This window comes from Nesoenas mayeri (assembly GCF_963082525.1).
Source record: "Nesoenas mayeri genome assembly, chromosome: 1".
Taxonomy (NCBI): domain Eukaryota; kingdom Metazoa; phylum Chordata; class Aves; order Columbiformes; family Columbidae; genus Nesoenas; species Nesoenas mayeri.
This window is the reverse complement of record NC_137541.1, coordinates 153425655-153453379: the sequence shown is the minus strand read 5'-3', so window position 1 is coordinate 153453379 and position 27725 is coordinate 153425655. Positions and strand designations below refer to the sequence as shown.

The 27725-nt window shown below is 36.6% G+C and overlaps 1 protein-coding gene across 1 annotated transcript in view; it reads left to right on the top strand.

Moving 5' to 3' along the window:
- The window catches only part of MYO16 (myosin XVI), a gene marked incomplete at both ends in the record, with an annotated part of 300394 nt that overhangs the window by 56417 nt on the left and 216252 nt on the right, over positions 1-27725 (top strand). Inside the window, 2 exon segments of the mRNA XM_080343675.1 lie at positions 19161-19269; positions 26981-27105. Coding sequence (XP_080199801.1) covers positions 19161-19269; positions 26981-27105 — 234 coding nt within the window.

Genomic DNA, 27725 nt, shown 5'->3' with positions numbered 1-27725 from the left:
ATAATATAAAGAGAAAAGAAAAAGCATCAAAAGCTTCCATTGACAGAAGAGATAACCAGTGAAACAGAATTTGCAGTTCACGGTACAAAGAATGCTAAATCATGGGATGAATCAGAGCCTTTTTACACATGAAGTAGCCACAGAAAGTAGAACCTATCTTCATGCACAGGAAAGTGATTTTGCTGGAGGGTCTGTAAATGCTTATTGGATGCCTAGAAATCACTGAAAACTCTGTGGACAACAGTAGGAGAATTGAATCTTTCTGGCCAAGACCTCACAAAGAAAAGGAGTGCTTTCTAGTAGAAACATCATCATGAACTGTAGAAACTGGCTAACAGTAGCACTTCTCAATACTAATTTCAGATGGTACAGCATATAGCATATTTACAAGAAAAGGACAGAACTTAGAAGATTTATCTTATTAAAGAAGGGGAAAGAGGATGTGAACAATAAACAAGAGATTCAGTTGCCAGTAAAAATGAGGGGTTGTTAGCCTGGACTGTCAGTTGGGTGCCTGGCTGTTCTTTAATACATTTCACAGATGGGAATAAGAGGAGATGTGATTTTAAACAACAAAACAAAAAAAACTACATGCACACACACTCCACATCCAAGTGATGGCAAAAAGTACCTGGATTTTGATTTTGGAAAACATTTGGGGTTGGTAGGAGACTTATACACCAGTGCTAGCAGTCAACATCACTGCGTATTTGATGTCCTTAGCATTAGAGTGTTTCCAGAAAATACAAATTCCTAGAAGTAAAAGAGAGTTAGACCTGGTGGGAAAAATAACACACCCATTTTTGGCTGGAGCACATCAGGACAACTACACCAAGAGGTGGGCTACATGAACAAAGATGGAAAATTTTGGATCAGCTTCACTGTAATTCTCTTGATCCCCAGTGAAAGAGGATGAAGGAATGACAAGATAATGAAAATCAACAACTCGCTTTTGATCTTCAGTAAACATAGTTTTGTGCTATGAAGAAGAGGGTCTGGGAGTGTTCCACCACTGGGGGATATTTTCAGAAGGTGAGATTCATTGTTTATGCCAGGTGGCCTCTACTTGAATCAGTGACACAATTACCTTGTGAGTCCCTCTTGCAGACTATCTAGGGAATATGAGGAGAACTGTTAGCTAAATTAGAGACGTGAAAAGCTGCCTTGTAGTTAAGCACTTCATAGCAAAAAGACAACAGCCTAGCTGTGAAGAGAGAAAGTATGGGAGTACTGAATTTTCTTCAGGATTGGTCTCACAACATGATTTTATTTAGAGTTTTCAGTGATAACCTTGGCAGGAAAAATAAGAGTATGGTAATGAAATATGCTGATGACAAAGCTGTGATACTTTGGCAGTTTAGGTGAGGATTAGAATGTCACTCAGAAAGGACAGGGTATCTTGGAAGATTTCGGTGATAAAAATTGGTTGAAATTTAAGTGTATGAATTCCAAGGTTGTGTTCTGAGTTATGAGTAACAGGCATTTCTGTGATATGCTTGGGAATAATGAGAAATAAGGAAAAAGACCTGGGAGCTTTAGTCAAGTGTAAGATGATTATATGCTACAAATATGTAGCTGCCAATAGGGAAAAGAGATTGTTGGATTTGTCAGAATGAAGATGTTACCAGCAGAAAGGGAGAAGTGTTGTTGCCACTGTACAAGGAATGACAGCCTGCAGGTAGCAATATACAGCCACGTTCAAGAATGGTACCAAGGAAAACTGCAAAGATAAATAGGGGAATAGAAAACCTAAAAATAATATGTTTAACTTAAAACAAACAAACACAGACCCAAATACAGAGAGGTTGTAAAAATTATGTAAATAAATCAGGTAGAGGAGGAGGTATAAAGAGCTACGGAAGTTTGAAGTTACTACTGGCGTTAAAACAAATGATTATAAGATGTCCAGGAAAAAACTTAACAGAAATTAAAATAACTTTTCTGAGTGTTAGGAGACATAGGTTGGAAAAGAGCATTCTATGCGGAATAATAGGGGACAAAAAAAGCCCCCAAACCGAATTGGCTTTAAAATTGAATTTAAAGTTGTGAATGAGATTATACATTAAGCATTTACTTGTTTTATCAAAGTAATGCCTCAGGAGATCCATTCTAATATTGCATTCCTACATTACATCTGTTCAGAAGCCTGTGTAGATATAATTATCTCTGTTCTTTGCTTAAAATAACAAAGAAACATATTGAGGATATTAAAAAATATACTTTTGTGAACAACAGCAAATGAAGTTATGTGGTGGATATTTGATGCCTGTTAGATCATGGCTAAATTTCTATGGCCTGAAAACAGGCAGGAAAAAAAGTTCATGGAAGAATATAATTCAGAAGGAGAAGTTAGACATATTAACTACTAAGAAAATAGATAGTGTTTCTCAAGTATTTGGATTTGTTTTTTTAATTTACTGTTTTCAGGTATTTGAAAAGAAAATGCATAACAGGCAAGCAGTATGAAATCAAGGCAAGAAAGTAATAAAGGACTTTTTTTTTTTTCTGAAGAAAAGAAACCCCAAGGCCATCAAAGATCATATGTATAGTCAATGGTACTGACTTGAGAATGGTATTTAGATCTGTAATTAATTGTGTGCCTCAGCAGTATTTGTAAGAGAAACTGCAAACTGCTTCATAAACATGAATACTATTGGAATAAGACGTATGAAAATGCCAACATATGAGAAATATGCCGGTGAAGGAGCTTGATTAATCAGGGAAATAATTAAAAGAATTGCAAAGAGAAAAGAAAAGCACTATAAGACAATCTTCTGGTGACATTTGCTTGAAATTATTTAACAGTTCCTGTTGAGTTCCTCCATTGATGGAGCAGCTGCTCAGACTGGGGTAAGAAAGGATTCTGGGGTTACAGAGCTGGCACCCCACCTGAAGTTCACTCACTGCATGTCTCATAGGTGAAATGGGAATTTCTTAGCCAAATTTCAATAAAAACCTTTGTTTGATTGGTAGATGGGGTTGAAAAATAAGTATCATAATTTAATAAGCACCACCAACAATGCGTGTCTTCCATTTGGATCTGTATATTTCTGTGAGCTATCTTTTCCAGCTATGACAGACATTAAAACCAAGCGAAGTAAACTGAACGTAGAACCAGACCTTTGAATCACTGTATCATAAAGAGTTAAATCAATTTTTTTAAAATGAAGCATATTCAATCACATTGTTCTCATATCAAGATATTAGTATTAATAGAGCAAAAATGTTTTTATACCATTAATAAAGTAAAAATTATTTCAAATATTCTTTATTTTATCTTTATCTCAGTCATTTTTGTTTTCTATTTCTGTATATGTTTTATGATGTACATAATATGTTAGTACAGTGGTACATGTTTAGAATTTATAAACAAATATACATATATCTGGAGATCAGCCAGCTGTAAATCTACTAGAAAATGTATTTTATTTTCTCTCTTGAAGTCTAGAAAGGGGAGTCTGCAGGGAAAAAGGTGGTTTTGGCAGCTTAGTGGGTTGAACAACGTGTTTGCAATGATTTTCAGTGTGCCATTGGTGTTAGATCTAATGATGCAGGACATATGTATATACTGTATTTCCTGTGACGGGGACATTTGCCTACCCAGATCTATGTCACTGCCCTCCAGTTGTAAGGAAAGATTTCATTTGCTTTTTTGTTTAGGTGCTCCTGGAAACTGTGAAATGTTCAACACAGATGAAACTCCTTCAGTTATTTTTTCTCTTACCTTCTTTCTGTAATTAATTACCTTCTTTCTGTAATTAGCCACAGTAAGCTGCAAACATACATCTGACCATCTGAGACTTCTCTCCATCACCCTTTTCTTGAGGCTAAGAAAAATTAGTATCTCACAGCAAATGGCTGAACCTTGCAGCATCTTCACATTTTTAGTAAAATAGAGCAATGACAAGGATGGTAGATGTGATTCCCGGACTTCAGGAGGATCTTGTCAGCTGCTGTCTTTTGGAAAATAAAATAAAAAAAAAAAAGTAAAAAAAGAGTATTCTTTTAGGTAAGTTGATACCGTGTTATTTTTTGCATAGAACTGTCCCCCAATGCTCAAAAAACCCTCACACAAACACACTCCCTCCTCAGTCTTATATGGCTTTTTGTGTGTTTTCATTTGGGAAACATTGGAATGAAATATCACAATGACATAGTTTGTAATGCATAATTTAGAAGGTCTTGGGGGCATGAACCTATAAAAAAAACCCCATCAAATGAATCTTCATGAATTCTCGAAGTTCTGAGTGAGCTAGTAGGGGAAAATGCAGCACGACTACAATTTATCAAAAATTCAAGGGCAACTTGTCTTGATATGCCACCAGAAAGACTGATGTGTAAAGTCATTGAAAAAAAAAAATGCTGCAGGAAAAACTGGCTCACATATTGAAAGCAGATGGTTTAGGTAAATTATAACAGTGCAGGGTTAGTAGAGGTAATAAATGAGGTGACATGAGGGTCAGTAAAAGGTTCATGTTTGCACATGGTTTCTGAAGACTTTTCAATTAGAATAGGAAAGGTGGAGAAAAACATTGACTTCCCAAATGTAGAATAACTGGTGTGAACTGTGTGCAAAAAAAGTAATTCATTCAGTTGAGCGCAGAACAAAGTAAGATAATGAGACTGGGATGTATAATGAAGTGTAGGAGTTAAGGACACGAACTGCAAAATAGTAAGAAGTTGGATGTCGCTTATTTTTTGTTTGGTTTTTATAATGAGCTTGAGCAAGATGTGGTTGCTGTCTGCAGGGCCAAAAGGCTAAAAGGATGCTGGAAAATGTGTTTCAAAGATAGAATACGAAAGCACAGGAAAAAGTGGCTTCTTATATGATTTCTGAATAACAGCTGTATCTTCAGTTATGTAAAAATCAAAGTTTATCAAAACAGACTTGCCTTCATTTCAAATGACTCTCATTAGAAACTATGATATATTGCAAACTTTTAAAACAGAGTAAATAACATTTTTCCAAAATGTTAAAAGATGAAAAGTATTTGTTGAATTAAAATAAATACTGCAGATTACCGATATTGTATTTGTTGGGAAGAAGGATATTAATAAAAATTATGAGAATATTGGAGGTTAGGAAAATGTATTTGTTGGGATGAAGACCAGAGAGAATGATTATGGACAAATGTTGTTGTGCAAGGCGATTGATAGGAAGATGATAGGTGCCTGTCACCTCATCATTTATTACTAAGATTACACTGTGTGAACACTGATAAAAAAATCTGTCTAATAAAACATATAGATAAATCCTTGATTTGTTTCAACTTTCTGTAAAATTCTAACACTTTTCCAATATATGCAATAACTGATTGAGAGGATTTTTTTCCAAATAAACCTAGAATCTTATGTTTGATTAATTTATAAATGTGGGCTGTGGCTATGCTTGTATTATAAGGAGTTATAAGTGTATGTTTTCCTTTTCCTATAAACAATGAGAAAGTTTGTCATGGGGTGTCTATTTCCCATGGTTGTTTCAGGATACTGCAGTCCCATACAGCAAGTTGCTACTTTTTACAGCTGGTAGTTTTTGATATCCGCTGCACGTTATCTATTACCCACACACAGGACAATAACAGGTTAATCTGCTTGTCTGGCAAGTTCTCTAATTACACGCTGGTGTTCTGAGAAGCCAGGTCTTCTGTATTGAGATGACTGGCATACTAAATTTCCTAAATACATTTGGTATTTCACACGATGCCTTGTTTGTAGAGTGTATAGATTTAATTACTAACCAGCAGGACAGCATCACCCTGAGTGCAGATTAAGCTGCTATACAGTCCCTTCCCTGTACACTGGGAATATGTTGATGTTATCAATCAAAACAATGAATCTGTCTCATAACAAAAATGCAAATTAACTGGGTTAAATTAGCAGGTTTGTACTCTTAGTTCCTTGTGTGAAATGAATGGATTAATCTTTGCAGACACTATACGCTGTGCACAGCTATAATTTATTATGTGCTGTTTAATCTCATGCTTTTTATACCAGATACATGTAGTACAGAATTTTCTTTATTTTCACTGTACATGTATATGCATTAATGTGGGCTTCTACTTTTTCTCTGCTTTAGTAAAATGATAATATCTAATGTCATGCCTGAAGTAGTGCTGTTTATTTCCATGTGCCATTTGAAGCTTACTTAATTGATATATATATACACATATATATCTATTTGTGTGTGTGTACATAATCTCAAGATGGAATGGATATTGAAAATCAGAACATTCAGCATCTGTATTTTCCAAGCTGCATAAATACATTAATGGATATGACAGTGTGCATAGATGGGAAGACTGGCTTCCCACACGAGTAAGGAGAAGACCATCATGTTAAACAGGGTCTTCACTTTTGTCCCTAGTTAGATTTTCCACCATTTATGTTTTTTAAATTGAGCTGCCAGCTCCTCAAAATCAGTTTCCAGTCTTTACTGAGCCACCACAATCAGCTTCCTTCATGTTCTGGTTTTGTTTGTTCTGCCTTCAGCAGAGTCAGAAACCCTTTGAGTGAATCTATGAGTCAGAACTCTGTGCAGCTGTTTTGTGTGGAGTGTATGTATATATAGGTATGCATATATATGTACAAATACTTCCCTATATATATATATTCATATATATATGCACACACACATGGAACTCAGTAGGAAACATTAGTAAAAGTAATACTTGCTGGCCTATTTTCCTCTTTGTGTCCTATAGTTAGCAGTACCATAGTCAGAGGAGTCCTATCCCCATTTTGCCTACAATAAAATTGGGCCTTACTGACTGTCCAGTGTTGTACACAAATGACAGTTCTTACTAACCCCAGGGAGTGATCTTTTCATCTCCTGAGATTGGGTTGACCGTATGTAATTACAAGCTTTATTAATAGTTACTAAGTAACTTCTAACTCTAACTGTAGTGTCAGATTTAAAGACTTTTTGACAGAGAATTCCAAAGGCTCATTCCTTGCTGTGTGAAGGAGAATTTAATTCTATTTGTTCTTAAAATAAAAGGCAATGATTTCATAAAGTGACCTTTTGTTGCAGTATTATGAGACAGGGACTGATCATTTTTCTGCGTGCCTGTCATAATTTTTAATGATTACAATTAAAATAAAAATGAGAAGAAAGTGTGCTCCTATACTCTTATCAGAGGCATTCAGTGCTTGAATAATTTCATTTTTTTCCATAAGCTCTGCGACTGATGGGGAGTGTGCAAGTCCCATGTGCACAAGCAGATGGGGAAATTTTAGTCTTTAGTCATCAATGCTCTTTGAAGGCTCCCTTCTAATTCCCTTTTCTTGCCAAATAATTTGAGAGCTGGCAATATCAAGTCAAATACCCATCCTCCTGTACTTCAACCACCCTTTTTGTTGACCTCGTTCTGATCTTTTACATTTTTGCTGCAGCGGCTTAAAAATAGAACTGAATGCTGTTCTTGGCAAAGAGAACTTTTCTTTGTGGTATAATATCAAGCAAATAGATTTTGCTTTAATTTTTTTATTGTCACTTATTTAGTTTTCCTCAGCTTTCAGTATAAATACTAAATTACAGTGAGAAAATATATTCTGAGATTTATTCTCAATTTTTGCTTACCTTCAAAGAAAATTATTTCATTAAAAAGCTAAATTATGTCTTAGCTTATTATTGTGATGTTCAAATTTGTCCATCTAATTCATATAATTATCCTAATTAAACTCTTCTTTTTTCCACATACTAAACAAAAAGGAGCTTCTTCATGCTTTTAGCACCCTCCTGATACTTTAGTGCCTCATCTTTTTGCCTTTTTTTCTGAAAAGCCCTCGCTAAAACCATGCAACAAGTATTTTGACCCTAGAGGTACCCCCATGAAGAAATAAATAAATAAATAAATAAATAAACACATATATTGTTCTTTTTTATGTCATGCTTGTCTTTAGAGATGAGAATCATGGATATAAAGTTGTTCACTAGCTGCTCTTCAATATACTTTTTTTTTTTTTTAATACAAGGCAATCTTTTGGCTAATATAATATAGAAATGTTGATTACTTTAAGAGAAGAGCATATCTTGAGAGCAAGATTGGTTCCTGTAATTTCTGTTTGAATAAAGCTTATGTGCAGAGACTAAAGAACTGGATGTTTAAATTCATGACTATGCGGGAGCCCTAGTACTGGACTTGAACATGTTCTGTCCATGGTCCAAGCTTGTTGATGGAAATGAGTGTCACACCAAAAACCCTGTAGCTTCGTTTGCCCTACACCGTGCCTAAGCTGAAGTGTTCCATCCCTGACCTGACATCTAGCCAACAAGAGCAAGAAAAAATATGTAGTTATGGCCTCTTTCCTCATAGATTTAAAACCAGCAGTGATTACACATCAAGAAGACATACCGAGGCTGATTCAATTAGAGTTTAAATTGTACGGCAAAATTTTGTCATGCATTCAAGTTACAGATTTTGAGTACGTTGAGAATGATTAGATGAAGTTGTTGGAAAAATGCAGAATGAAGTATGGAAGCAAAGAAACAAATGGATATAACAAAAATAATTCTGTCCTTCCAATTTCTATTCAAACCAACTTGATGATTCTGTTTTCAGAGATTTAGGTTGGTGAAGAGAGGAAGTATAAATAATCCCTCGAGATAAAGCTAAGTTAAGGAAACCAGACTTTATTTAGTTTAGAAATTAAGACCTTAAATTCTAAGAAACTTTGGTGGTGTATGCTAGGAGTCAGAATACGAGGAAAAACCATGAAAGATTACGTGCCAACTAATTAAGATCCAAGTATCTGTATGCATTTAGAATGAATAGAATGTTCACAAATCCTCATAAATAGAGTAGTGCTAGGGCATGGAAATAGTGATAACTTGAGAAATGTACTTTATTTTTTGTTTGATAGCTTCTGGGTTAGTAGATTTTAATTTTTCATCACCTAACTGTATGCTTACATGTATTTTTACTTCAAAAGATGTTATTGAAAACATACTATATTTTTGCAGTGTTATCAGAAGTGTTCAGTACTGGAACTGAGCAGGATTTTATTTGCCTTTTACATGCCTTCCAGCTGATGGGCGGAATTTAAGTCCCCATGGTGCACAAACAGATGGGAGAATGTTGGTCTTTAGTTTTCAGTCATCAGTGCTAATTCTTTTATCTTCTGAATGCATTAGTTGAACAGACTATGCCTGTCAAGCAATCTGTAATATGTGCCATGACAGTATTTTTTTTTTAACTCTACTGAAAACCCTTTCTGTGAACTGATATTGCCTGCATTCTGTTAGTTTAAGGAAAAAAATGCCTTATTGAAATTTTATGAAATTTTTATCAAAATAATTTCAGAACTTTGATGATTTTAAAGCACATTTTCAAATAAAATTGGTTGGTTCTTTAGGCATTGGTGATCTTATACGTGTAGATCTACATGATGCTTTTTATAAACAGCCAGTGTATTGGCACATTTATTCATCCTTTCTTAACCAGCATGTCCGAAGTTAAGATGACTGGGATTTTTGGAATGCTGTGATGTTTTTTATGCACATTGGCATGCATCTATAAATCCTAATTTCTAGATTATAACAGAAAAGTCTGTTTTGACCAGAAGTTGCATATTCAGATTTTGGTGCCCATTTCTGTCACACAGAATCCAAAAGTGCTGTGAATTAAAGAACTTGTATCCATAAGGCAGCTGAAATACTTTACTTACACAAGCATAAGTGAATTTCCAACTTTTCTGAGGGAGCTATGAGGGAAAAAATAAGTAGTAATGGCATAGCATATATTTATCTTAATGTAAACGCATATGTTTTAGCAATTTTATAAGCATATTGGCAGAAAATTTTGAGCACTGAGTTGTCTCCTGATTTCCTTTAAAGTGTCTTTTTGGAGATATGTGGTCTCTCCTCTTCAGTTTATTTTATGTGCCCAGAGGGCACTTACAAGGCACTGAATTCAGCTTTGGTTCTGTTGGCTGCATTGTCACGGGCATAAGGGATTGAGCTTTGTGTTTGTGTTTTTATGATGTGGGATCAGGCATGTCGAAAATGAATTCAAGCCTTTACTTATATCACAAGTTAAGCTCATCCAGATGGCAGACAGTTCCTGCTTCTTGTGAAAGAATAATTTTGGTAATATGGCAGGCATAGATTTATAGACAGTAGTAACTCTTACAGAGTCTAAAACCCTGAAATAGAACAAAGGCTGTAGACAGATGATCAACATCTTTCCTCTCTGAGAGGTGAGAAATTCTGCTTCAAGTGAGCTGCAGTTAAACACTGACCCGAGGTGACAGAAGAAGTTCTCTAGCTGGTGCTTTGGGCCAGCCCACTTCACAGAACTGTGTTCTCTGCAAGTCCGTTTTAAAGAAAGCAAGAGGTTTCTCTATTTGTACTAAGGTAGAACTTGTTTTCATGAATATGCCTTAACATGATGCTCTGCTATGAAGGAAATCAGCTGAGCAGGAGGATTTGTTCCCTTCGCTTTCTCTGTAGCTACAAGCCCAAGTAAAGCATGCACAGAACATTTGTTAGCGTATCAAATTGCAAGCGTGGAAGATGCAGTTAGACTTTTTCAGTGTTTATTTTGATTTGTGATCCATAGATTTTACTTCTGAAGTGCTGTATGGAGTTTGGGATCTCACTCAGATTATTTGCTAAGAGACATTCTGGAAAGAAAGGAAGAAAATATTTTCAATTTGTAAATTCCTACATGATGAGACTGCTGTTTGCATTTCTTCAATACATTTAAAAGGTCAGGTTTCAATAAATAAGAATTCACTGAGGAAAACCTACTATTTTGGACACATTTTGCCTAGGTCTGGTATCCATTATGGTTGGGGGGTGGTGTCTGGATGTGGAACATAACTACCTGCAAGTAACTTAACTGCCTGATAGAAGTTATAGTTTATTATTTGTAAAACATAGTACTTTGAAGCTCAAGCCATCAGTCTTGACTTACTGAAATTCCCATTTAATCGAAGATCAGGTGTGTCCCCTCAGGTTGCAGTGATAGAAACTGCTCTAAAAATGATGAAGAACAGGCTTGTGAAATGTTGCTTTTGGACAGCTGAAATTTTTATTTATCTGTTTTCCTTTGAGATGTATAAAAGAAAAGAGACTGCTAGGATTAGTTGTATAGCAGCTATTCGTGTTTGGGGAATGGTTTTCTATCAGTCCCACTCCTGTGTTCCATAAAGGGAGTATGTTTTCTTTTCTTTTGGCAAGCTACATTAAGGGTTATTAAATCCTAAACAGAAGCTACAGCAGTTTTGATGTGATTGCACTGTGTACCATGGGCTATAATGGAACTTTCATATCTCTATAGATGGCTTATAAACATTTGTGATCCCGCTTCCCTTTCCTGTCAAGCCCAGGGGGAGGAGGAATAAAGCTAAAAATTTAGAAAAAGGTAAACTGCATGGTAGACTCCTAGTCCTGAATCTGCTCAGGGGAAGAGAGTTGGCTTTTTCATGGGCTTCTTTTGACCTTTTGTTCTGAAACAGGAATCCTTGTTTTACTCTGGAGTTGATAGAAATCTATAAACTATATCCCAAATATCTTAAGAATCTGTGATGTCAATGGGAAGGGGCTTCCTTAAAGATTTATGTATAAAAAATTAAAATGAAACTATTAACACTGCAATCTGCATTCTCAGAGACAATCTAGATTTAGTAAAATAGTTTCTACATTGTTCTATACCTAACAAGAGAAAACATAAGTAGTAACTCAGCATGTGTGTGTCAGTTTGCTTCTTTGTAAGCAGGTAAACCTGGATTATGATTGGAACACATAGGAGAACTGTCAACGGAAGGTCTATAATTATAATCACTAAAAAACTCTTCCCACCTCCCCCTCCCCCAATTCCCCAGCTCTTCTAGTAACTAAATTGTTATTTCTGTGAAATGATTTCCTGCCTACAGAAAATCTGTTGTTGAAATAAGTTGGAAGGAAAACATGCTTTTGAACTGAGAGCAGCTGCTCAATCTCATTTAATCTTTTATTTCATTGTTTGTGGTTTGCTAATGTGGAGAAGTCTTTGACTTTTTTTGAGACCTGCGTTGAGATCTATTCCTGTTCTGCATAGCATGATGCATTTGCGAAAACTGAGATCCAGTGCCAATGACCTAAAATGTGGTACTGTGTAGAGCAACTTCATCTCTTTCACTTTGTTAATGAATGAGAGCCAAAACAAGTTCAATAGTAGCCATGCAAAAAGAAGCTAGCTAGATTTCTGGGATTTGTTATCTTAAATGGAAATTTCTGCAAGCCTTTGAGGTTGGAGAGCAAGATCACATGGCACCAGGGAGCCCATGAACATGTGTGATTTTCTGTATACTTCCTTGTTTGCAAGCAAATAGTGTTATGTCCTGATTATTGTTGCTTTCTTTATAACTGATAGCATACTAAGGGCTTTTGGAAGGATGTACCATTTGCACAATAACCATAGTATACATGAGATCATGCATATGTCTGCATGTAAACTTTGGACATCCTTCAATGTGCAAAACCTTTTAATGGAATTAATATGAAGAAGTAAATCAATAAGGGGGTAAAATGTAACTACTCACATTACAGGAAGTAAAATACCATAAATGTTTTGTGATGAACTACATTTGGTCTTGGTCTGTTTAGATGGTTAATGTCATCTCATAAGAAGGAATAGTTTGTAAATCATGTGGTTCTATTAAAAAAAAAAATGAAGAAAAAGTGAATCGTCCAAGCTGTTATTGAAAAAATGCTCATCTTTCCCTTTTGGAAACAGTGGTTAACATAAAAGAGAGAAATACTATGTAAATTTTGGTACTTTTACACACATGTAAATGTATACCTTTATATATATATCTGGTGTATGTGTAATGGAATAAAACCAGATTACTAATATAAATATAAATATAAATCAGAATATAAATAGATATCAAAAATTAGGTTTTGTGAGGGAATTGGTGGGTAACTACACAAATTGCACAAGGCTAGGATACTATGGAGTACTTGGACCATAGTGACAATTGTGCAGAAACCTTTTACCAGGAGAAAACTTTTTTTTTTAATAACACACCTGGAACTTTCTACTATACAAATAAAGCTAAATTACTTAGTTATTTGTGACATTTAAATAACCTGTGTGGAACGCGAATTTGGAAGAATAATTTAAAGCATGCAACAGAATAGAGGACTTTAAGCTTGAATTCCAGTAGATCATACTAAAACTTTCTGGAGCTTACCTGGCTTCCACCTAAAATGAATGGATGCTGACTCTGGTTCAGAATGCAGTTCAACCAGCTAACCCTTGTGTGCACAAAATCCCCTGGGTGCATAAACTGTAGCATCCTACCTGGGGAGCAAAGTAAGAGATAGTATGTAGGCAGAGACATGCCCAAACCCTTTCCACAGCACTTCTTCCTACAAAACTGCCTTTAATTTTGCCAATAAAGTATTCGGAGAATGCGGTTATCATCTACTCTGATGAAGTTAGGCTGCTGATACACAAAATGTTGCAGAATCAGAGAGATAGAATGAAAGAAATTTTAAATCTGTAAAGGACACATTTCTCAGAATGGAGATTCCCAGGTCCTTGTTCTTTTTCAAGAACTGATAAGTAGATATATTTCTGATTTGGGAATCATGAGATAAGATGCATAAGAAACACTGGGAATAAGAAGGAGTAGCAAGGATTATGAGCCAGCTAGTAAATAGCGTGGATAAACCTACGTCTGTTGCACAGAAGGAAGTTTCAAGATATTTAACTAAAGGCTTGCCCCGTGCATGCTAGATTGATTTTTACATTCCAATTAATTCTTTAAAAAAAAAAAAAAAAAAAAAGATTGATGGCGAAAATTAAAAATAAATTGTTAACTTGAGAATTAACAATATCACTAGTTAGGCTTCCCAGATGTAGAATATGGACTAAACTCAGCTCTTGTTTTACCAGTGGGAGTTTGGACATTGATCCACTGGCATATGGCTACAGCAACATAGTCTGAAGAGTTTGTGACTGTATTAGTACTTTCACGCTTGGGTCAAGTTGCAAGATGCAGCTGATGTAGAGACAGAGCCCTGTAGAGGACTCTGGCTGTGCTCACAGTCCATTCACATGTCTATGTGATGAAGTTACTCTTTTTTGTAAGTTCTGACAAATCAAACTTTCCAATAATTCTTGGACTTCAGAAGCTATTGGGTGCTTTCCCCACCTTCTGGAATGTTATTTGGGAAGAAGGAATTCAGCTCCTGCTACATCCTGGTGTGCCAAGTGTTGTTCTTCCTTGTACTATCCTAAATTAGCTAGAAGTTTAGCTACACAAAGATGTGATCATGGGGTAAGTTATAGGGGGGAATGTACATTGTATCGTGTACTCTGCAGTGAATCTGAAGTTGTTCATCTCTCTTCCACTGAATGCGAAGTCCTCTCAAACTGCTTTGTGCTGGCAAAAAATGGCGTATGCACATAGACTGGGACTGTGAAGTTGTTAACATCTAACATACCTTGTGATATACTTGTCCTGAGCTCAGTACCTGATTTGGAGTGTCACCTGTGAAATTAAGCTACTCAGTTTGTCTGAAATGAAAACCTATCAGAGATTCTACAAATAAATAAGTAGGCAGAAATTAAGTCAGGATTGAAAAATGCAGAGTAAAGAAATATCAGAGTTATAATTTCTGCAACCAGAAAGGAAACTTTATTTCCTTTCACTAGCCAAAGGTATTTTCTCTTTGGCAGCAGGCTCTGATTTCTAGTCATGGGAATAGTGTGCAAATCTGGCACTGTCTACTTGGTTGTTATCGATCACCAGAGTTCACTCTCATATGCACTCTTTACATATAGCTATTGTTCTGCATAGCAGTTGCATTTTACATTCTGCGTATTGAACTTAGTGTCTTTGGGAACATTCCTTAACAATATATTTAAATATATTCCTCCTGCAGTCTTTCCAAAATAGAAGCAATTTATCATTGCAGACAAATGTTTTTCTCAAAAATATTTTTTATATTTATGGGATACGTTGGATAAAGTTTTGCAATACATTTATCTTTTTATGGAGAAATGACTGGAGAATAAGGATGTATTGGGAATGCATGAGCCAGTAGCTTTTCATGTACACTAAGCACTGCATATAGAATTCAAGAGGGTGGATTAAACATTTCAACTGAATTGGAGTAAGTATGGAATTGCATTTTTAATATAAACAAGGTATGCACATAAATTCTGAAACTCTAATATCAGCAGCCTGGGGACAGTATTCCTCTTATTTTCTTCAAGAGCTATGAACAGAAACCTAAGAACAAAGTAGGACTATACTGAGATAATCTGAATTCCATCTGCATCTCTTATCATATCTGGTTTTCTTATTGTCTAACCTACAAGGTCATATATGTAACAGTGGTGGTCACATTCTTTGGCACAGTTTTGGCTATATCTGAATTTGAACCAAAGGTATGGTATTTATGACATTTGCTACTTGCAGCATGTTCCAAACCTTCGTCATGCTCTTTCTGTACTTCTGCTTGAGACTCCTGCTTTTCTGCTGCTTGGTTTGCCTGTCTCTTTCATTTACTCTGCTCTAATTCCTACCAGTTATCTGTGTGAGATTCTACCATGTCTTCCTCCACCTGTGGGATTGCTGTCTTGTCTTTAATTATACAAGCAGCTAAGCAGAAAGTTTGCATTATAATTAGAAAATAAGATCTCAAATCAGCTTTTATGACTGGTCATAACTAACTGAGAGGTACCTGGGAATAAATGAAATCCGTAGCAACTGAAAAGTCTGTGTCACATTTAATAGTGAGTAATTTCCAACGTATTGCAAGCGAATGTGTAGTCAGACTGAACAGGAAGAAATGTCCATACAATGAGCCCTTCAAAATACTGGTGTGTACAGTTTGCATCATACTGACAACCTGCCAGACAGCTTTTTGGCAAGATATCATGCAATACATGAAGGGAAATACAGTAGAATTTGCTGCCTTTCTGTAGCTAGAATGACTTTCTTTCTTAAGCACACTGGAACTGGGAACTGTGCATAACCTGCATGATGCTGGCAGCTGGGGGCTGCAAGCAGGGCTGGAGAGAAAGAGCTGCCCAAGCGGGGACTGGGTAGAGGGCCTGGGGAGGGTTTCACCTCTGGCAGGACTGTGGCCAGTGAAGGAGCCCATGTAAGAGCAGTGGAGGAAGAAACAAGGAGCCACCAAAGAAGAGAAACCACCATGTGCTGACCTCGGTCTCCTGCAGTGCCCACTGCAGGTGTAGCCCATGGGAGATGGGAAAGGGGAAGAGCGGTGTCTGGAGAGGACTCCAAGTATAGTTCTCTAGGTGTTACCTTGTTTGCCTGTTTCTAATTTTTGGTAGCAGAATCAATAATTAAAAGTTTGTTAGTTGGCCAATAAATTAAGTAAAATTCCTCAACGTGAAACTTGTTTTATAGCCAAGGACAGACTTCACAAATCACAGTGTTTGTGGCTATTCTTAAAACATTTAATACATTTCTTAAAATCAGATTTGCTGAAATCACACAAGTCAAATAGACTTCTCCAATGTAGTGGCTCACTTGGTGGGTGAGGGGTCAGTAGTGGATGTAACTTACCGCTATTGTAGTAAGACTTTGACATGATCTCCCATGGCATCCTCATAGACAAAGTTTGTGTTAGATAAGGAGGCAGTGAGATGGATTGAAAATTGACCAAGTGGCCAGGCCCAGAGGGTTGTGATCAGCAACACAAAGTCCAGCTGGAGGCAATTCACCCCATGGGTTAATAGTGGGTCCACTCCTGCTCAAGGTCTTCATGAACAAGGTCACCTGGACAGTGAGACAAAGCATACCCTCAGTAAATTCACAGATGATACAAAACTGGGAGGCAGGGTTGATACACTATTAAAAATCCTGACTATTAAAACCCACAAAATATTTCTTTTTGAAGCAAGATACTACTTTTAAATGTACATAATTGTACAGAATTGCTTCTTTACCTGAATTCTGAAAGCTTCTCTTAGCTCCTCTGCCACAGCTGTCACCAAAGTTGACCTTCATTGTGAGCATTTCTTAAGAAATGAATTAATATAGAACTACCCAATAAAAATTACTTGGAGCTGAGTAATTCCATGTTATATCTTTCTTACATTACATCTTAGAGAAGGAATGAAAAGTGTGCTGCTAGCTAAGTTAATTATCCTACTTTTCTTCAATCGAATAAGTCAAAGGTCTTTTGGTTTCTTAACAAGGAAGAAAATGTATGTAGGTTTGTTTTTATCCTCCTGACCTTCTTCTGACATTGCCTGGTGAATATTTGCATGCAGGGAAGAACAGATACCCTCAAGACTTCATGCTTTTTTATAGTATACGAGTCAACGAAATACCAAAATGTGTTACTTCCCTGATTCTACCATCACCAGCAAACTCTTATGGGTCACTGAGTAGAAAGCATACAAACAAAAATGTGCTTCCTAGTAGTTGAACAAGTTTAATAAATAGTTGGTAAGCCATCCTTCAAATGTGTTATGATCTTCAAATCCATCCTTTGATGTTTTGATCATGTTTTTAATTTTGTCTGGCAGGACAGGCAAGCAGAAATTTATTTGTCTAACACTCTAATGAATATAAGTTTATATCTTGTAAGTCTCCTTCCTTGTAAGTCTCCTTCCATTCCTTTTCAATAAGGATGAGAGCCAACCCTTCTCATCTTATGTATCAATTTAAAAGATACACATCTAATCTAAATTTACTGTCTAGGTTCCTCTTACAGCCATTGCAGCAAGACAGGTGCTGAAAGAAAGTGGTATACTTTGTACCAGGATAGGTTATTTTGCTGTTTGAGGATATGGTCTAGTAAGATATCTGAGGTGTTTAAGATACTTGAAGTGAGTCATTCTTTGATGCCTGTATGTCCCCTCATCACTACAAGGGGAACCCAGGAAATCACCTCAGACTGTCAGTCCAGCTTCAACATCTGAAGTCTTATGGCATGAAACCCACATGAATTTGCTGTTTTTTCATGTCATATTTCACCCTGAGCTGAGAGCTGAGCCTATTATGAGTTTTCCTTTGATACAGTACTTGCAGAGTAGGCTCCTGAAAGAAGCAGTCATATTTTCTATTAATAATTCCTGCTGTTGACCTCTGCTGCTATAGTTTTAAGAAAGTCTGTCCTTGGTACCCCTTATTTTTATTAGATGAACTTTTTATCATACAAGCTGGTAAGAAAAGTAATTAAATTTACCAGAGGTTACTCATATTTCATAATTACTTGCAGTTAAAAGCCATAGAGAGAACAATTGAAATGAATTAAAGTTATGGCCTCTTAAAGAAGATGCATGATGTTTCACTGTAATGTAAACTTTTATGTTCCCCAGACATTTATAATATTTTCAAGAATGAGAGATTTCTTATTTTAAAAAAAAAGGTACTCAATAGTGCAACTTTTTATACTAACATATTTAATATAGAATACAGAAAATACATAATATAAAAAACCAGAAATTTTCTTATTGTGCTAGTAGTTGATTTTCAAGCTTTTCATGAATCTATTCCCAGCCTCCCCCTCCTAATGGCTCCTTTTAGTCATCTGTCCTTTATATTGAATTTTGAATGAAACTTATTGAAATGTTAGGTTGTCTCCTTTAGGGACTACAGCTGAAATCATCAAGCTCACTTTCATTGTCTCCAGTTGGTGACAAATGACAATTTTATTTAGCAAGGGATGGTTGTCTTTGAGGTTGGATTGATGGATGAGGCCATAAGAGGTTAGGCTGGCTGACAAGGTTACCCCTACCAGCTGTCTACCCGTCCCTGCTGCCTAAGTGTCTGTGCTGCTTGTCAGTCAGCTTTTGAGCCACTACTGTTTACTGTGGAGTGTTCTAAGACAGATTGTAATGGGTGACAGCTTTCTTTGCTTTAAAATGCTATGCTGCAAATGGTGGTGGTTCCAAAACTTGCTGATGAGCAGCTGAGACATCTGTGCAGTAAAGACAGGCTGGGCAGTGAGGGTGGCAGCAGTGGCAGCTGCCCTAAGCAAAGCCAGCCCTTTTTGACATTCTATTTTGTTTTTGCTTTTTTGTGTGTGTTTTGGTTTGACTTGTTTTGTTTCAGGTCATAATGAGCCTGCTGTCTAAGCCCCCCAGCTTTGAAATGTTTTTGAATGGGAATGTGTAAGAGCCCCAATAGTGTTTTGAGATTTTGCTACAAAATCCTAAAATGTTTTTAATTCTTGTCTGTAGGCTGGAGCAAATGTGCTGCTGCAAGATGTTAATGGAAACATTGCACTTGATTATGCCATAGAAGGGACTGAATCTAGCAGCATCCTTCTGGCGTATTTGGAAGAAAATGGTAAGTCAGCTCTCAGCTTCTGGAATGTTTTCATTGAACATGACATAAAAATGAAAAGGATGGATATTGATTTGATTTAAGTCAGCACTGAAGCCAGTGGAACTATGTTAGTTTGGAGATGAAGTGGAGGACGATGATTGGAAGTCACAAAAGTTTTCAGTGTGTATAGATTTGAAACACTAATAGTTTACTGACAGTGGTCATTGTCAGGTCTGCTTTTGCCTATTCATATGGAGATACTATTATGTCAGTTCAAAGCAGAAAAACTACAGTAATACAGAAGCTTTCAAAACAACTCATTTAATAGTATGAAGACCAGGTTTCACATTTGGTTTCATTTCACATATGAGTTATGTATAGCCTCAGAGTATACTTTCCTAGGGACAGACTATTTCTTCAGTGCATTCAAGAAAAGCAATTGATGTAGATCAATACCATTTCAGAAGAGTACTGCTCTAGACTTTCATATTTAAAACTGTGAAAGGCTTTTCATAGACCTTAAGGAATTATTGCTGACATACTACAATAAGAACTGAATAAAATGTCAATATATACAGATTGTTAACAAGATGAGTGAATTTAAGCTAAATCTCCTGATGTATTTTCTATTTTAGAACTATATGCAATGTGATCGTGATTTCTGCTTACAAATTTTCTGTTAACAATATTAATGAGGTAGGTTGATGGAAGAACAGACAACCAAAGCCAAACAGCCTCAGGGTGGTTCAGAGATTTTTCACTCTGGTTCTTGCTGATTTGGAACCACCTAACCATAAGATTATAACACACAAAAAATCTATTTTCTGCAAAGAGCTTGATTAATTGATGATAGAAGTTGGTTGATGTTGTTGTCAGTGAGAACAGGGGACCAAATGACATGTTTCAGTAGATTCCTTCGAGTCCTAAAAATGAAGTACATGGAATGCATGACACACTGAAAATGTTGCAGTTGAGAATGCTCATCTGTCTTCCTTTAGCCTTTGTGTTTTCTAATATAAGCTTGAACAAGCTACCTTAATTTTTACATTTTCTAACTATTGGGGAACTGACTTTGAAGTCTTAGACTTCTCTTAATATTTGTGTGTTTTCAGCATGCAAATCTGTTGGTGTTTAAAAGTGAACTAAAGAAAAAAGTCCATCATATGGAAACATTTTGTTACCCATATGTTTCTATCAAAGGGAAAACCTTTAAACTCACTGTGCAGACTTTTGGCACTTCAATTAACATTTTAAGTTAAAGCCAGTTTGTGATCGACTTTGATACTAGAAGGAAAACAGGCATCTTTTTGACTAATAGGCTTTGCAAAGATTTGAAAAAAGACTGTGAAGAACATCATAAACTGGGGGTGCCCTTTTAGTATTCTTTCAAAAAACTTATTAATGAATATTCTAACTCTGTTACCATCAGAAATAAGTTATCATTTTTTTTTATAGAATTCCTAAAACTATAACCTTTAGCAAGTTAGGAAAATAATTGCCAATGTCCAGGGTGAACCCAGATTCCTGGTGTTGTGTTCCCCCAATCCAGGGGCTTGGCTGTTCAAAGCCAGCCCTGATATGGTGCAGCCCTGTAACCTGGGAGCAGTCGGCTGAGAAAAGAACTAAGTGGTGAGGCAGATCTGGGAGAAGCCTTGTTGTGATCTTTCACCCATCCTTTGGCTCGGGAGACACATTTAGGCTCAGGTCTTTGCCCTTGGTGCTCACTTGAGGTGGACCTGTGCCTAGTCATGAACCTTGCTGATCCTGACCCTGAACCACTGACTCAGTTTCCCGGTTTCATCTGAGTTGTCTGGATGTGTTGCTGCAGGCTTTTCTGGCAATCACGGGACTGTCAGTTGGCTCCGATTCCCATCACCAGACCTGCTCAGTCTTTCTGTTTTGGTACTGTGGGGCTGAGCCCTGGTCAGCAAGGACACTGTTCTACCTGGCCTGGATTCACCCTCATCTCCTGTCTCCCTGGCATTTGTTGAGTAGCCTGCTTCTGCTGCTCTCGCACAAAAACATCCAAGCATAACATATTAAGAACTTTCAGAAAAATCTTGAGTATAGAAATAATGTATGTCATGATCTCATTTCAGACATACTTATTGGAAGTAACCAGAGACAATGACACAAGTTGCACTTCTGTGTTCTAATATTAATATTACAGAACAAAATAATAAACATGCAAGATATATCCACAGATGAATGCTTTAGTATTAAACCTCAAGGTGGTACCACTCTTTTAAAATGAGTTACAAAAAATATTTTTGTTTTCAGACTAGTTAGGAGGAGATAGAGTTCATTTAACTAATTTTATCTGCAAGGGTCATCAGCATCCTATTATAGAAGAGAGAGGAGAAAAAAACCCATTTCGCTAGAGTGGGAGTATTGTCATTCTGAGGAGGAGATGGAAATTTCATTTCTGATAGCTTTTTCAGACTAGAATGAAATAAATTAAACATCCTTCACTAAGCATATGTAATGATATCTTCAAAGGCAAAAAGTTAAAACCTAACAACCATCAGTCAGTAGTTCTTCAGTGAGTTAGAGCTGTAGGCCTCAGCAGTTTTGCAAGTATACATTCTTTTGCAGATATACTAAAAATATTGACTTCCCTTCTCATATAATAAATGTTGCTGAAATATATCTATTCGGATGCTGACCTTTGAAAATCAGGTGCACCTAATGACATGTGATATGCCCAAGAGCTACTGAACAATATAATTTAACAAAAATAATGCTCTTTATAAAGCTACATAGTAAGCAGCTAGAAAAGTCCTTCTAAAACTTCAGGCAAATAAAGCTGGATAAACTACACCTGAATATTTTAATGAATGAAATTTAATATAATTAATATTTTCAGAATAGTACCATGACTTTTTTTTTCTCATTGATTGTTTATGAATGTGTCTACCCTATAGTGCGCTGCACAGAAGAAAAATAGACATAGACATCTAAAACCATGGTGTCCCCAGAATTACAGAAGAGTACAGACAGGCTCATCACACTTGGGGTGTAAACAGCCTTGCTGCATTTCCAGCTCTGTGCAGGAAGGGCAGATATAGACTGAGTGAGAGAAGACTTAAATAAGAGGAGAGGTTGGCTTCTCAAAGCTGTTACAAGTTTTTAATGTATATTTTTGTTTGTCAGAGCAGATGATATTGACCTCCCCTGAAGACTGTTAAATTAGTTTGGGAATGAGATGTGCAAGTTACAGAAGGAGCAGCTGCTGTGTGTGCTTAGTGGGTATTTCCCAAAGAGTACTTGAGTGTTTTGCTTTGTACTGGTCACAGAAGCAGGTGTTCCCCTTGTAGATGGAGAGACTTCTTAGTACTGGACTTCCCTGAGGAAAAACATTTTTATAGCAATTCTCAGTTCTGTTTGTTATGTATTTCCTTATGACTGCGACTTCTTGAAACTTCATTTCGCTCTTTTTATCTGAGAATTTTACAATCCTTTGAGCTGTCAGTTCTACAAGCATATGCCAGAGAGGGTGAGACAGCCAAAGCACATTAAATGGCCTTGTCAGGTGTTTTTCTTAAAGGGTGAGAAAGAATATATTTTGTAGCTTTTAGGTTATGCTCCTGCCTGTCATCAGCTCTGATACTCATGACCAAATGCTGTGTCCTGCAGAGTTGCTACTGTTGCTTCCCCATCTCATATCCTGGAGAATTTGTGGGCCTGTAGCTCTTGTTCTGATTTTACAGGTATTTTAAGCATATTTTCCATCCTATGCCTTCCTTTTTGACTTTTTTTAAAATGTGAATTGGTTCCCATAGTACATGCCAATTTACTTTTCTTCCTTTATTTATTCATGCTGGCTATCGTCCCATTTCAGCTGAATATCTAAACCACATTTCCCCTTGGAAAACCAACATGAAGGTCATTCTTTGATTCAGGCAGCAAGAGTTACTTACTGTATGAGTAACATTTTGTTATTCCATCTAAACTCGTGAAAAGTGTCACTCCCTGCGGGGGGAAGAGCAGACTATCTGGAATCACAAACTTGATTAAGGGAAGGCAGTTACCGACCAGGTCACCTTTTTTTGAGCCTCAGAGAATGATACATGCGCCTGCTTGGTAAAGCTGCTTCCCAGTTCCTTGCCAGAGAAACCTTCATGCTGAAGCCTAATATTTCCCAAGTTCTTGGAATTAAAAACTCTGCAATTCTAATTTTGCAGTTTTGATTAGTTTTTTTCATGTTTTCATTCTATTTTCTATAAAGGCAGGGGAAGGGAATTTCTGTTGTTTCTGCTTCAAAACTCATTTGAACATATAAAAAATTAAGCCCATAGAATGTATCACTGTGGTTGCTCACTTGCTAGGCAGTCTACTGCTATTTGTTTAATGAAATGTGTATAATTCCTTTATACAAATACTAGTTTGAAAATAGTAAAGCCATCTTGAGATTCACATAAACTGTGTATTTTGTTGCTATGTAGAATGTTTGTGCCTTTTGTCTGAGATTATAATTATATTTGTCATAGAACGTATATCCTGGGGTGTATTAGAAGGGGGGTGGTTAGTAGGTCAAGAGAGGTTCTCCTTCCCCTCTACTCTGCCCTGGTGAGACCACACCTGGAATATTGTGTCCAGTTCTGGGCTCCTCAGTTCAAGAAGGACAGGGAACTGCTGGAGAGAGTCCAGCGTAGGGCAACCAAGATGATTAAGGGAGTGGAACATCTCCCTTATGAGGAAAGGCTGAGGGAGCTGGGTCTCTTTAGTTTGGAGGAGACTGAGGAGACCTTATTAATGTTTACAAATATACAAAGGGTGAGTGTCACGAGGATGGAGCCAGGCTCTTCTCGGTGGCAAACAATAGTAGGACAAGGGGTAATGGGTTTAAGCTGGAACATAAGAGGTTCCACTTAAACTTGAGAAGAAACTTCTCAGTGAGGGTGCCAGAGCACTGGAACAGGCTGCACAGGGAGGTTGTGGAGTCTCCTGCTCTGGAGACATTCAAAACCTGCCTGGACACGTTCCCGTGTAGCCTCATCTAGGTGTTCCTGCTCCGGCAGGGGGATTGGACTGGATGATCTTTTGAGGTCCCTTCCAATCCCTAATGTTCTATGATTCTATGATATAGCAATTTCTGCAGCTGAACTCTATTACTGATTCCTCCTTCAGCATGAATAAAATTAATCTTTAACAGGCAGGTTTTTTGGAGCCCCATACAGGATGCACCAAGGTTCTATAAGATGCCGTTTACAAGATGTAAGGATCAATATTTCACTGTTAGTATAAGAAATTACTGATAAGTTAATTCTCTGATCATGCTGAGCATCAGTCAGTAGTAAATTGCTAAAAAAGGCTGAGTGGACTTAGCTGGCCTCTGCCCTCAACCTGTAGCCACAACCTGTAGTCATTACTATAATTTACATGAAACATGACAAACCAAACTGCTTGATAAAAACTGTGTTTCACTCTCAGTATTTTTTTTTTCTTCTCTTACCAGGGAAAGTCAGAAATTCATATTTCTAATTTCTAGATTGTGAACTTAGTTTTTGGTTTTGTGTGCTTGAGGTATTATTCATACACAAAAGAGGTAGTACATTAATTTCCACCTGTTGCCTGTCTCCTCGAAAAACAAAACTTATTGTTTCCTGTAGACATCAAGAGAAAGAAAAAGTTGATGTAAGTTCTGCCAGTAGTACTTAAAATAGCTTTCTTCATCAGGTATAAAATTATAAATATATTTTTCAGCTTTAATCTTCCTTACCTGACAATATTAGAAAGAGCTTTATCATGATCAGTCAAGTTTCATTTCAGCTGCTCAGTCGGTCTGTAATGTGTTTAAAAAAGTGAAGTCAGTGCTGCAAATGATAAATGATTTGGAGTGTATGTAGTCCTTCACACCACATAGTGTTTGGAAATCTACACTTATGCATTTGAGATAGTTCCATCACTGGGACAAGAATCTTAAACTATCAGTTTACTGTTGCAAAAAGCAGCAAATAGGCAGAAACAGAAAGAAAAAAAAAAAGATATTTAATTGATGCCATGTGGCATCAACAATCTCTAAATGTCATCAGGTAGTTTTATATCATTACTGCAACATGTGATGGAGGCATAAAATCTTCAGTTCTGACAAAATGAATACATTGTTTGTTAGGAGATAATCAGAACATCCTATGAAATCTGCATTGTGTTCCAGTCTAGCAACTGTCAGACAATAGGATGTTAGCACATTCTGCTTTTGATTGGTTATCTAAGTTAAGCTATCAGTACCATATATATATGTTTTTCTGAATTGCATTTATGTGAAAGACCACAGGGTTTAGTCCAGATACAGAAAACATCTCCTTTTCTTCAGCTTCGGTTTATGTTTGTGTTTTATTTATGATCTCACTTAGTATCATTTAGGTGACAGGTGTGAAAATATGGGAATAACTAAGTGTGGCCATCAAGACATCATTCACAATGAACATTTCACTTCAGAGCTGAAACTTTTAGAAATGCTGCAGACAAATAAAATTCAGAACATAAAGCAGTGTGTATGTTAAAGAAAGCATGTTAAAGAAAGAAAATGATTGGGTTTCTTTGCTGAACTACATATGGCACAGCTATTTATAAGAGTTCCAGGGTTAGATTAATACTAAGAAACTTAAAATGTGCTTTTACCCTGGAACATACTTCAGTGGTTTCAGTAATGTAAAAAACTGCAGGAGTTTTTGGAGATGAAATGTTAAGTTAAATATATATTAATTAAATTAATTTCTAATTTGTCACTTTTCAGCTCACTGACAAATGTGGAAGAGAACCAAGAAATCATTTATACACATGTTTTTTGTTATGTCATGGCCAGGGCAGAGAGGAAGGATTTTTATACTCAAATAACGTTTTCTATGAGTGTGTTCAAGTGCAGACAGGAGTGGAAGAATCAAGCCCTGAATTTTGGTTAAATATTTCAATCAAGCCACAGCCAGTTGTTAATTTGACCACTTAGCAATTTCGTTATACTCTCTGTTTCTAATATTAAATCTCTTCAGGCTGGAGGCCACGCTTTCTTTTGGTAGTCGACTCTCTTCCTGATCTTCCTTTTAAAACTGTACTTTGACAACTGTTTCTCTCAGTAGCAATGCTGACACAAGCAATCTCGCACCCTTCATTCCTTTCATCCCCTCCCATTTGTTTCTGCCTCCACACCACATTTTCGCTTGGTTTATGGGGCCTTGAAATGGTCTCAGCTGGAGAACTGATGCTGGTTAAAAATAACTCAGGCAGATAAAAAAGAGTGTTGAGTTTTAATGTCATTTGCTTGAGAGATTTCACAATTTCTGATGTAGTGGGGCCAACAGATTTGAGAGACTGGTCTGGGCACTGTGTTGCATACACAGGGTTGAAAGAATGCAGCAAAAAAATAATTTTCATTAGATAAGACTCAAACACTTGAGTGGTTTGTTTAATTCTTTTCCCATTCACAGGTATTTTCAAAATCCCAGTGGATTTAATGATATTACAACTGCTTTGCCTACAACTGCTCTTGCCAGTCAGTAGAGGGCCAAGCCTATGAATTGGATATTGCTGACTCACATTAAATCATCCATGTAGTGATTGATAACTACAGATATGAGTAAACTTATTGGTAAATATAAGTTCTATAAATATACACTGCAGCCTAATTAAATGTTGATTAAACTTTTACAAACCCAGAAAGCAAAATTGTATGGCTATTCTTTATTGATGAATGAAATAGTGGAAGGTTTTTTTAGCCTTTTCTTTGTTCCAGGTGTAGAGCTGAATTCGCTGCGCCAAATGAAGATCCAGAGACCTATGACAATGCTTACAGATGTCCGACAGCTCATATCGAGTGGAGGAAGCGTGAATCAAAAGAATGATGAAGGAGTTACCCTGGTGAGTGGGAATATGTCATCGTTGCCCTGTGAATATGCATGTGCTGCAGCTGTGTACCACTAAAAGTCTTTGCAAGGCAATTCTCTAGGAGGAGAAATGAGGGAATGTGAGATTTTGGTTCTCATCTAGTCTTTTGAATATAGATGTATGTCGATGCTGTGCAATTTCTTGCTGTTAGCCACTGAATATGCAACAAAAAAAATTAATAGCAAAAAAAAGTATTGGCAGTTTAGAACTACAGCAGATACTTATGGTCTCTGACATCCTGTGTAAGAGATGGCCTGAAACTTCAATTGGTGATTCCTGTTTTAGTCTCGTATCTTCTGGCTGAACCAGGCTAAGACACTGTTTCATGAAGCCATTCCATCTTGATTCAGTGTAATGAATCATCCACCATATCAGCGGATAAGTGTTCCTTCTACCAAATTTGCATGTTTCTGTAGTTACTCGTGTCGTTATACCTATTTGTGCTAATAGATCTGCTATCCCTTTGTTTTTTTTCAGGATCACTACTTCTTCAGCCATCAAAATAATTTTAAAATTAATCTAATAAAGTATTTTTAAAGTATTTTTCCCTACATAGCTTGTCTGTGAAATGTTCTCTTTGCATATAAAATCTT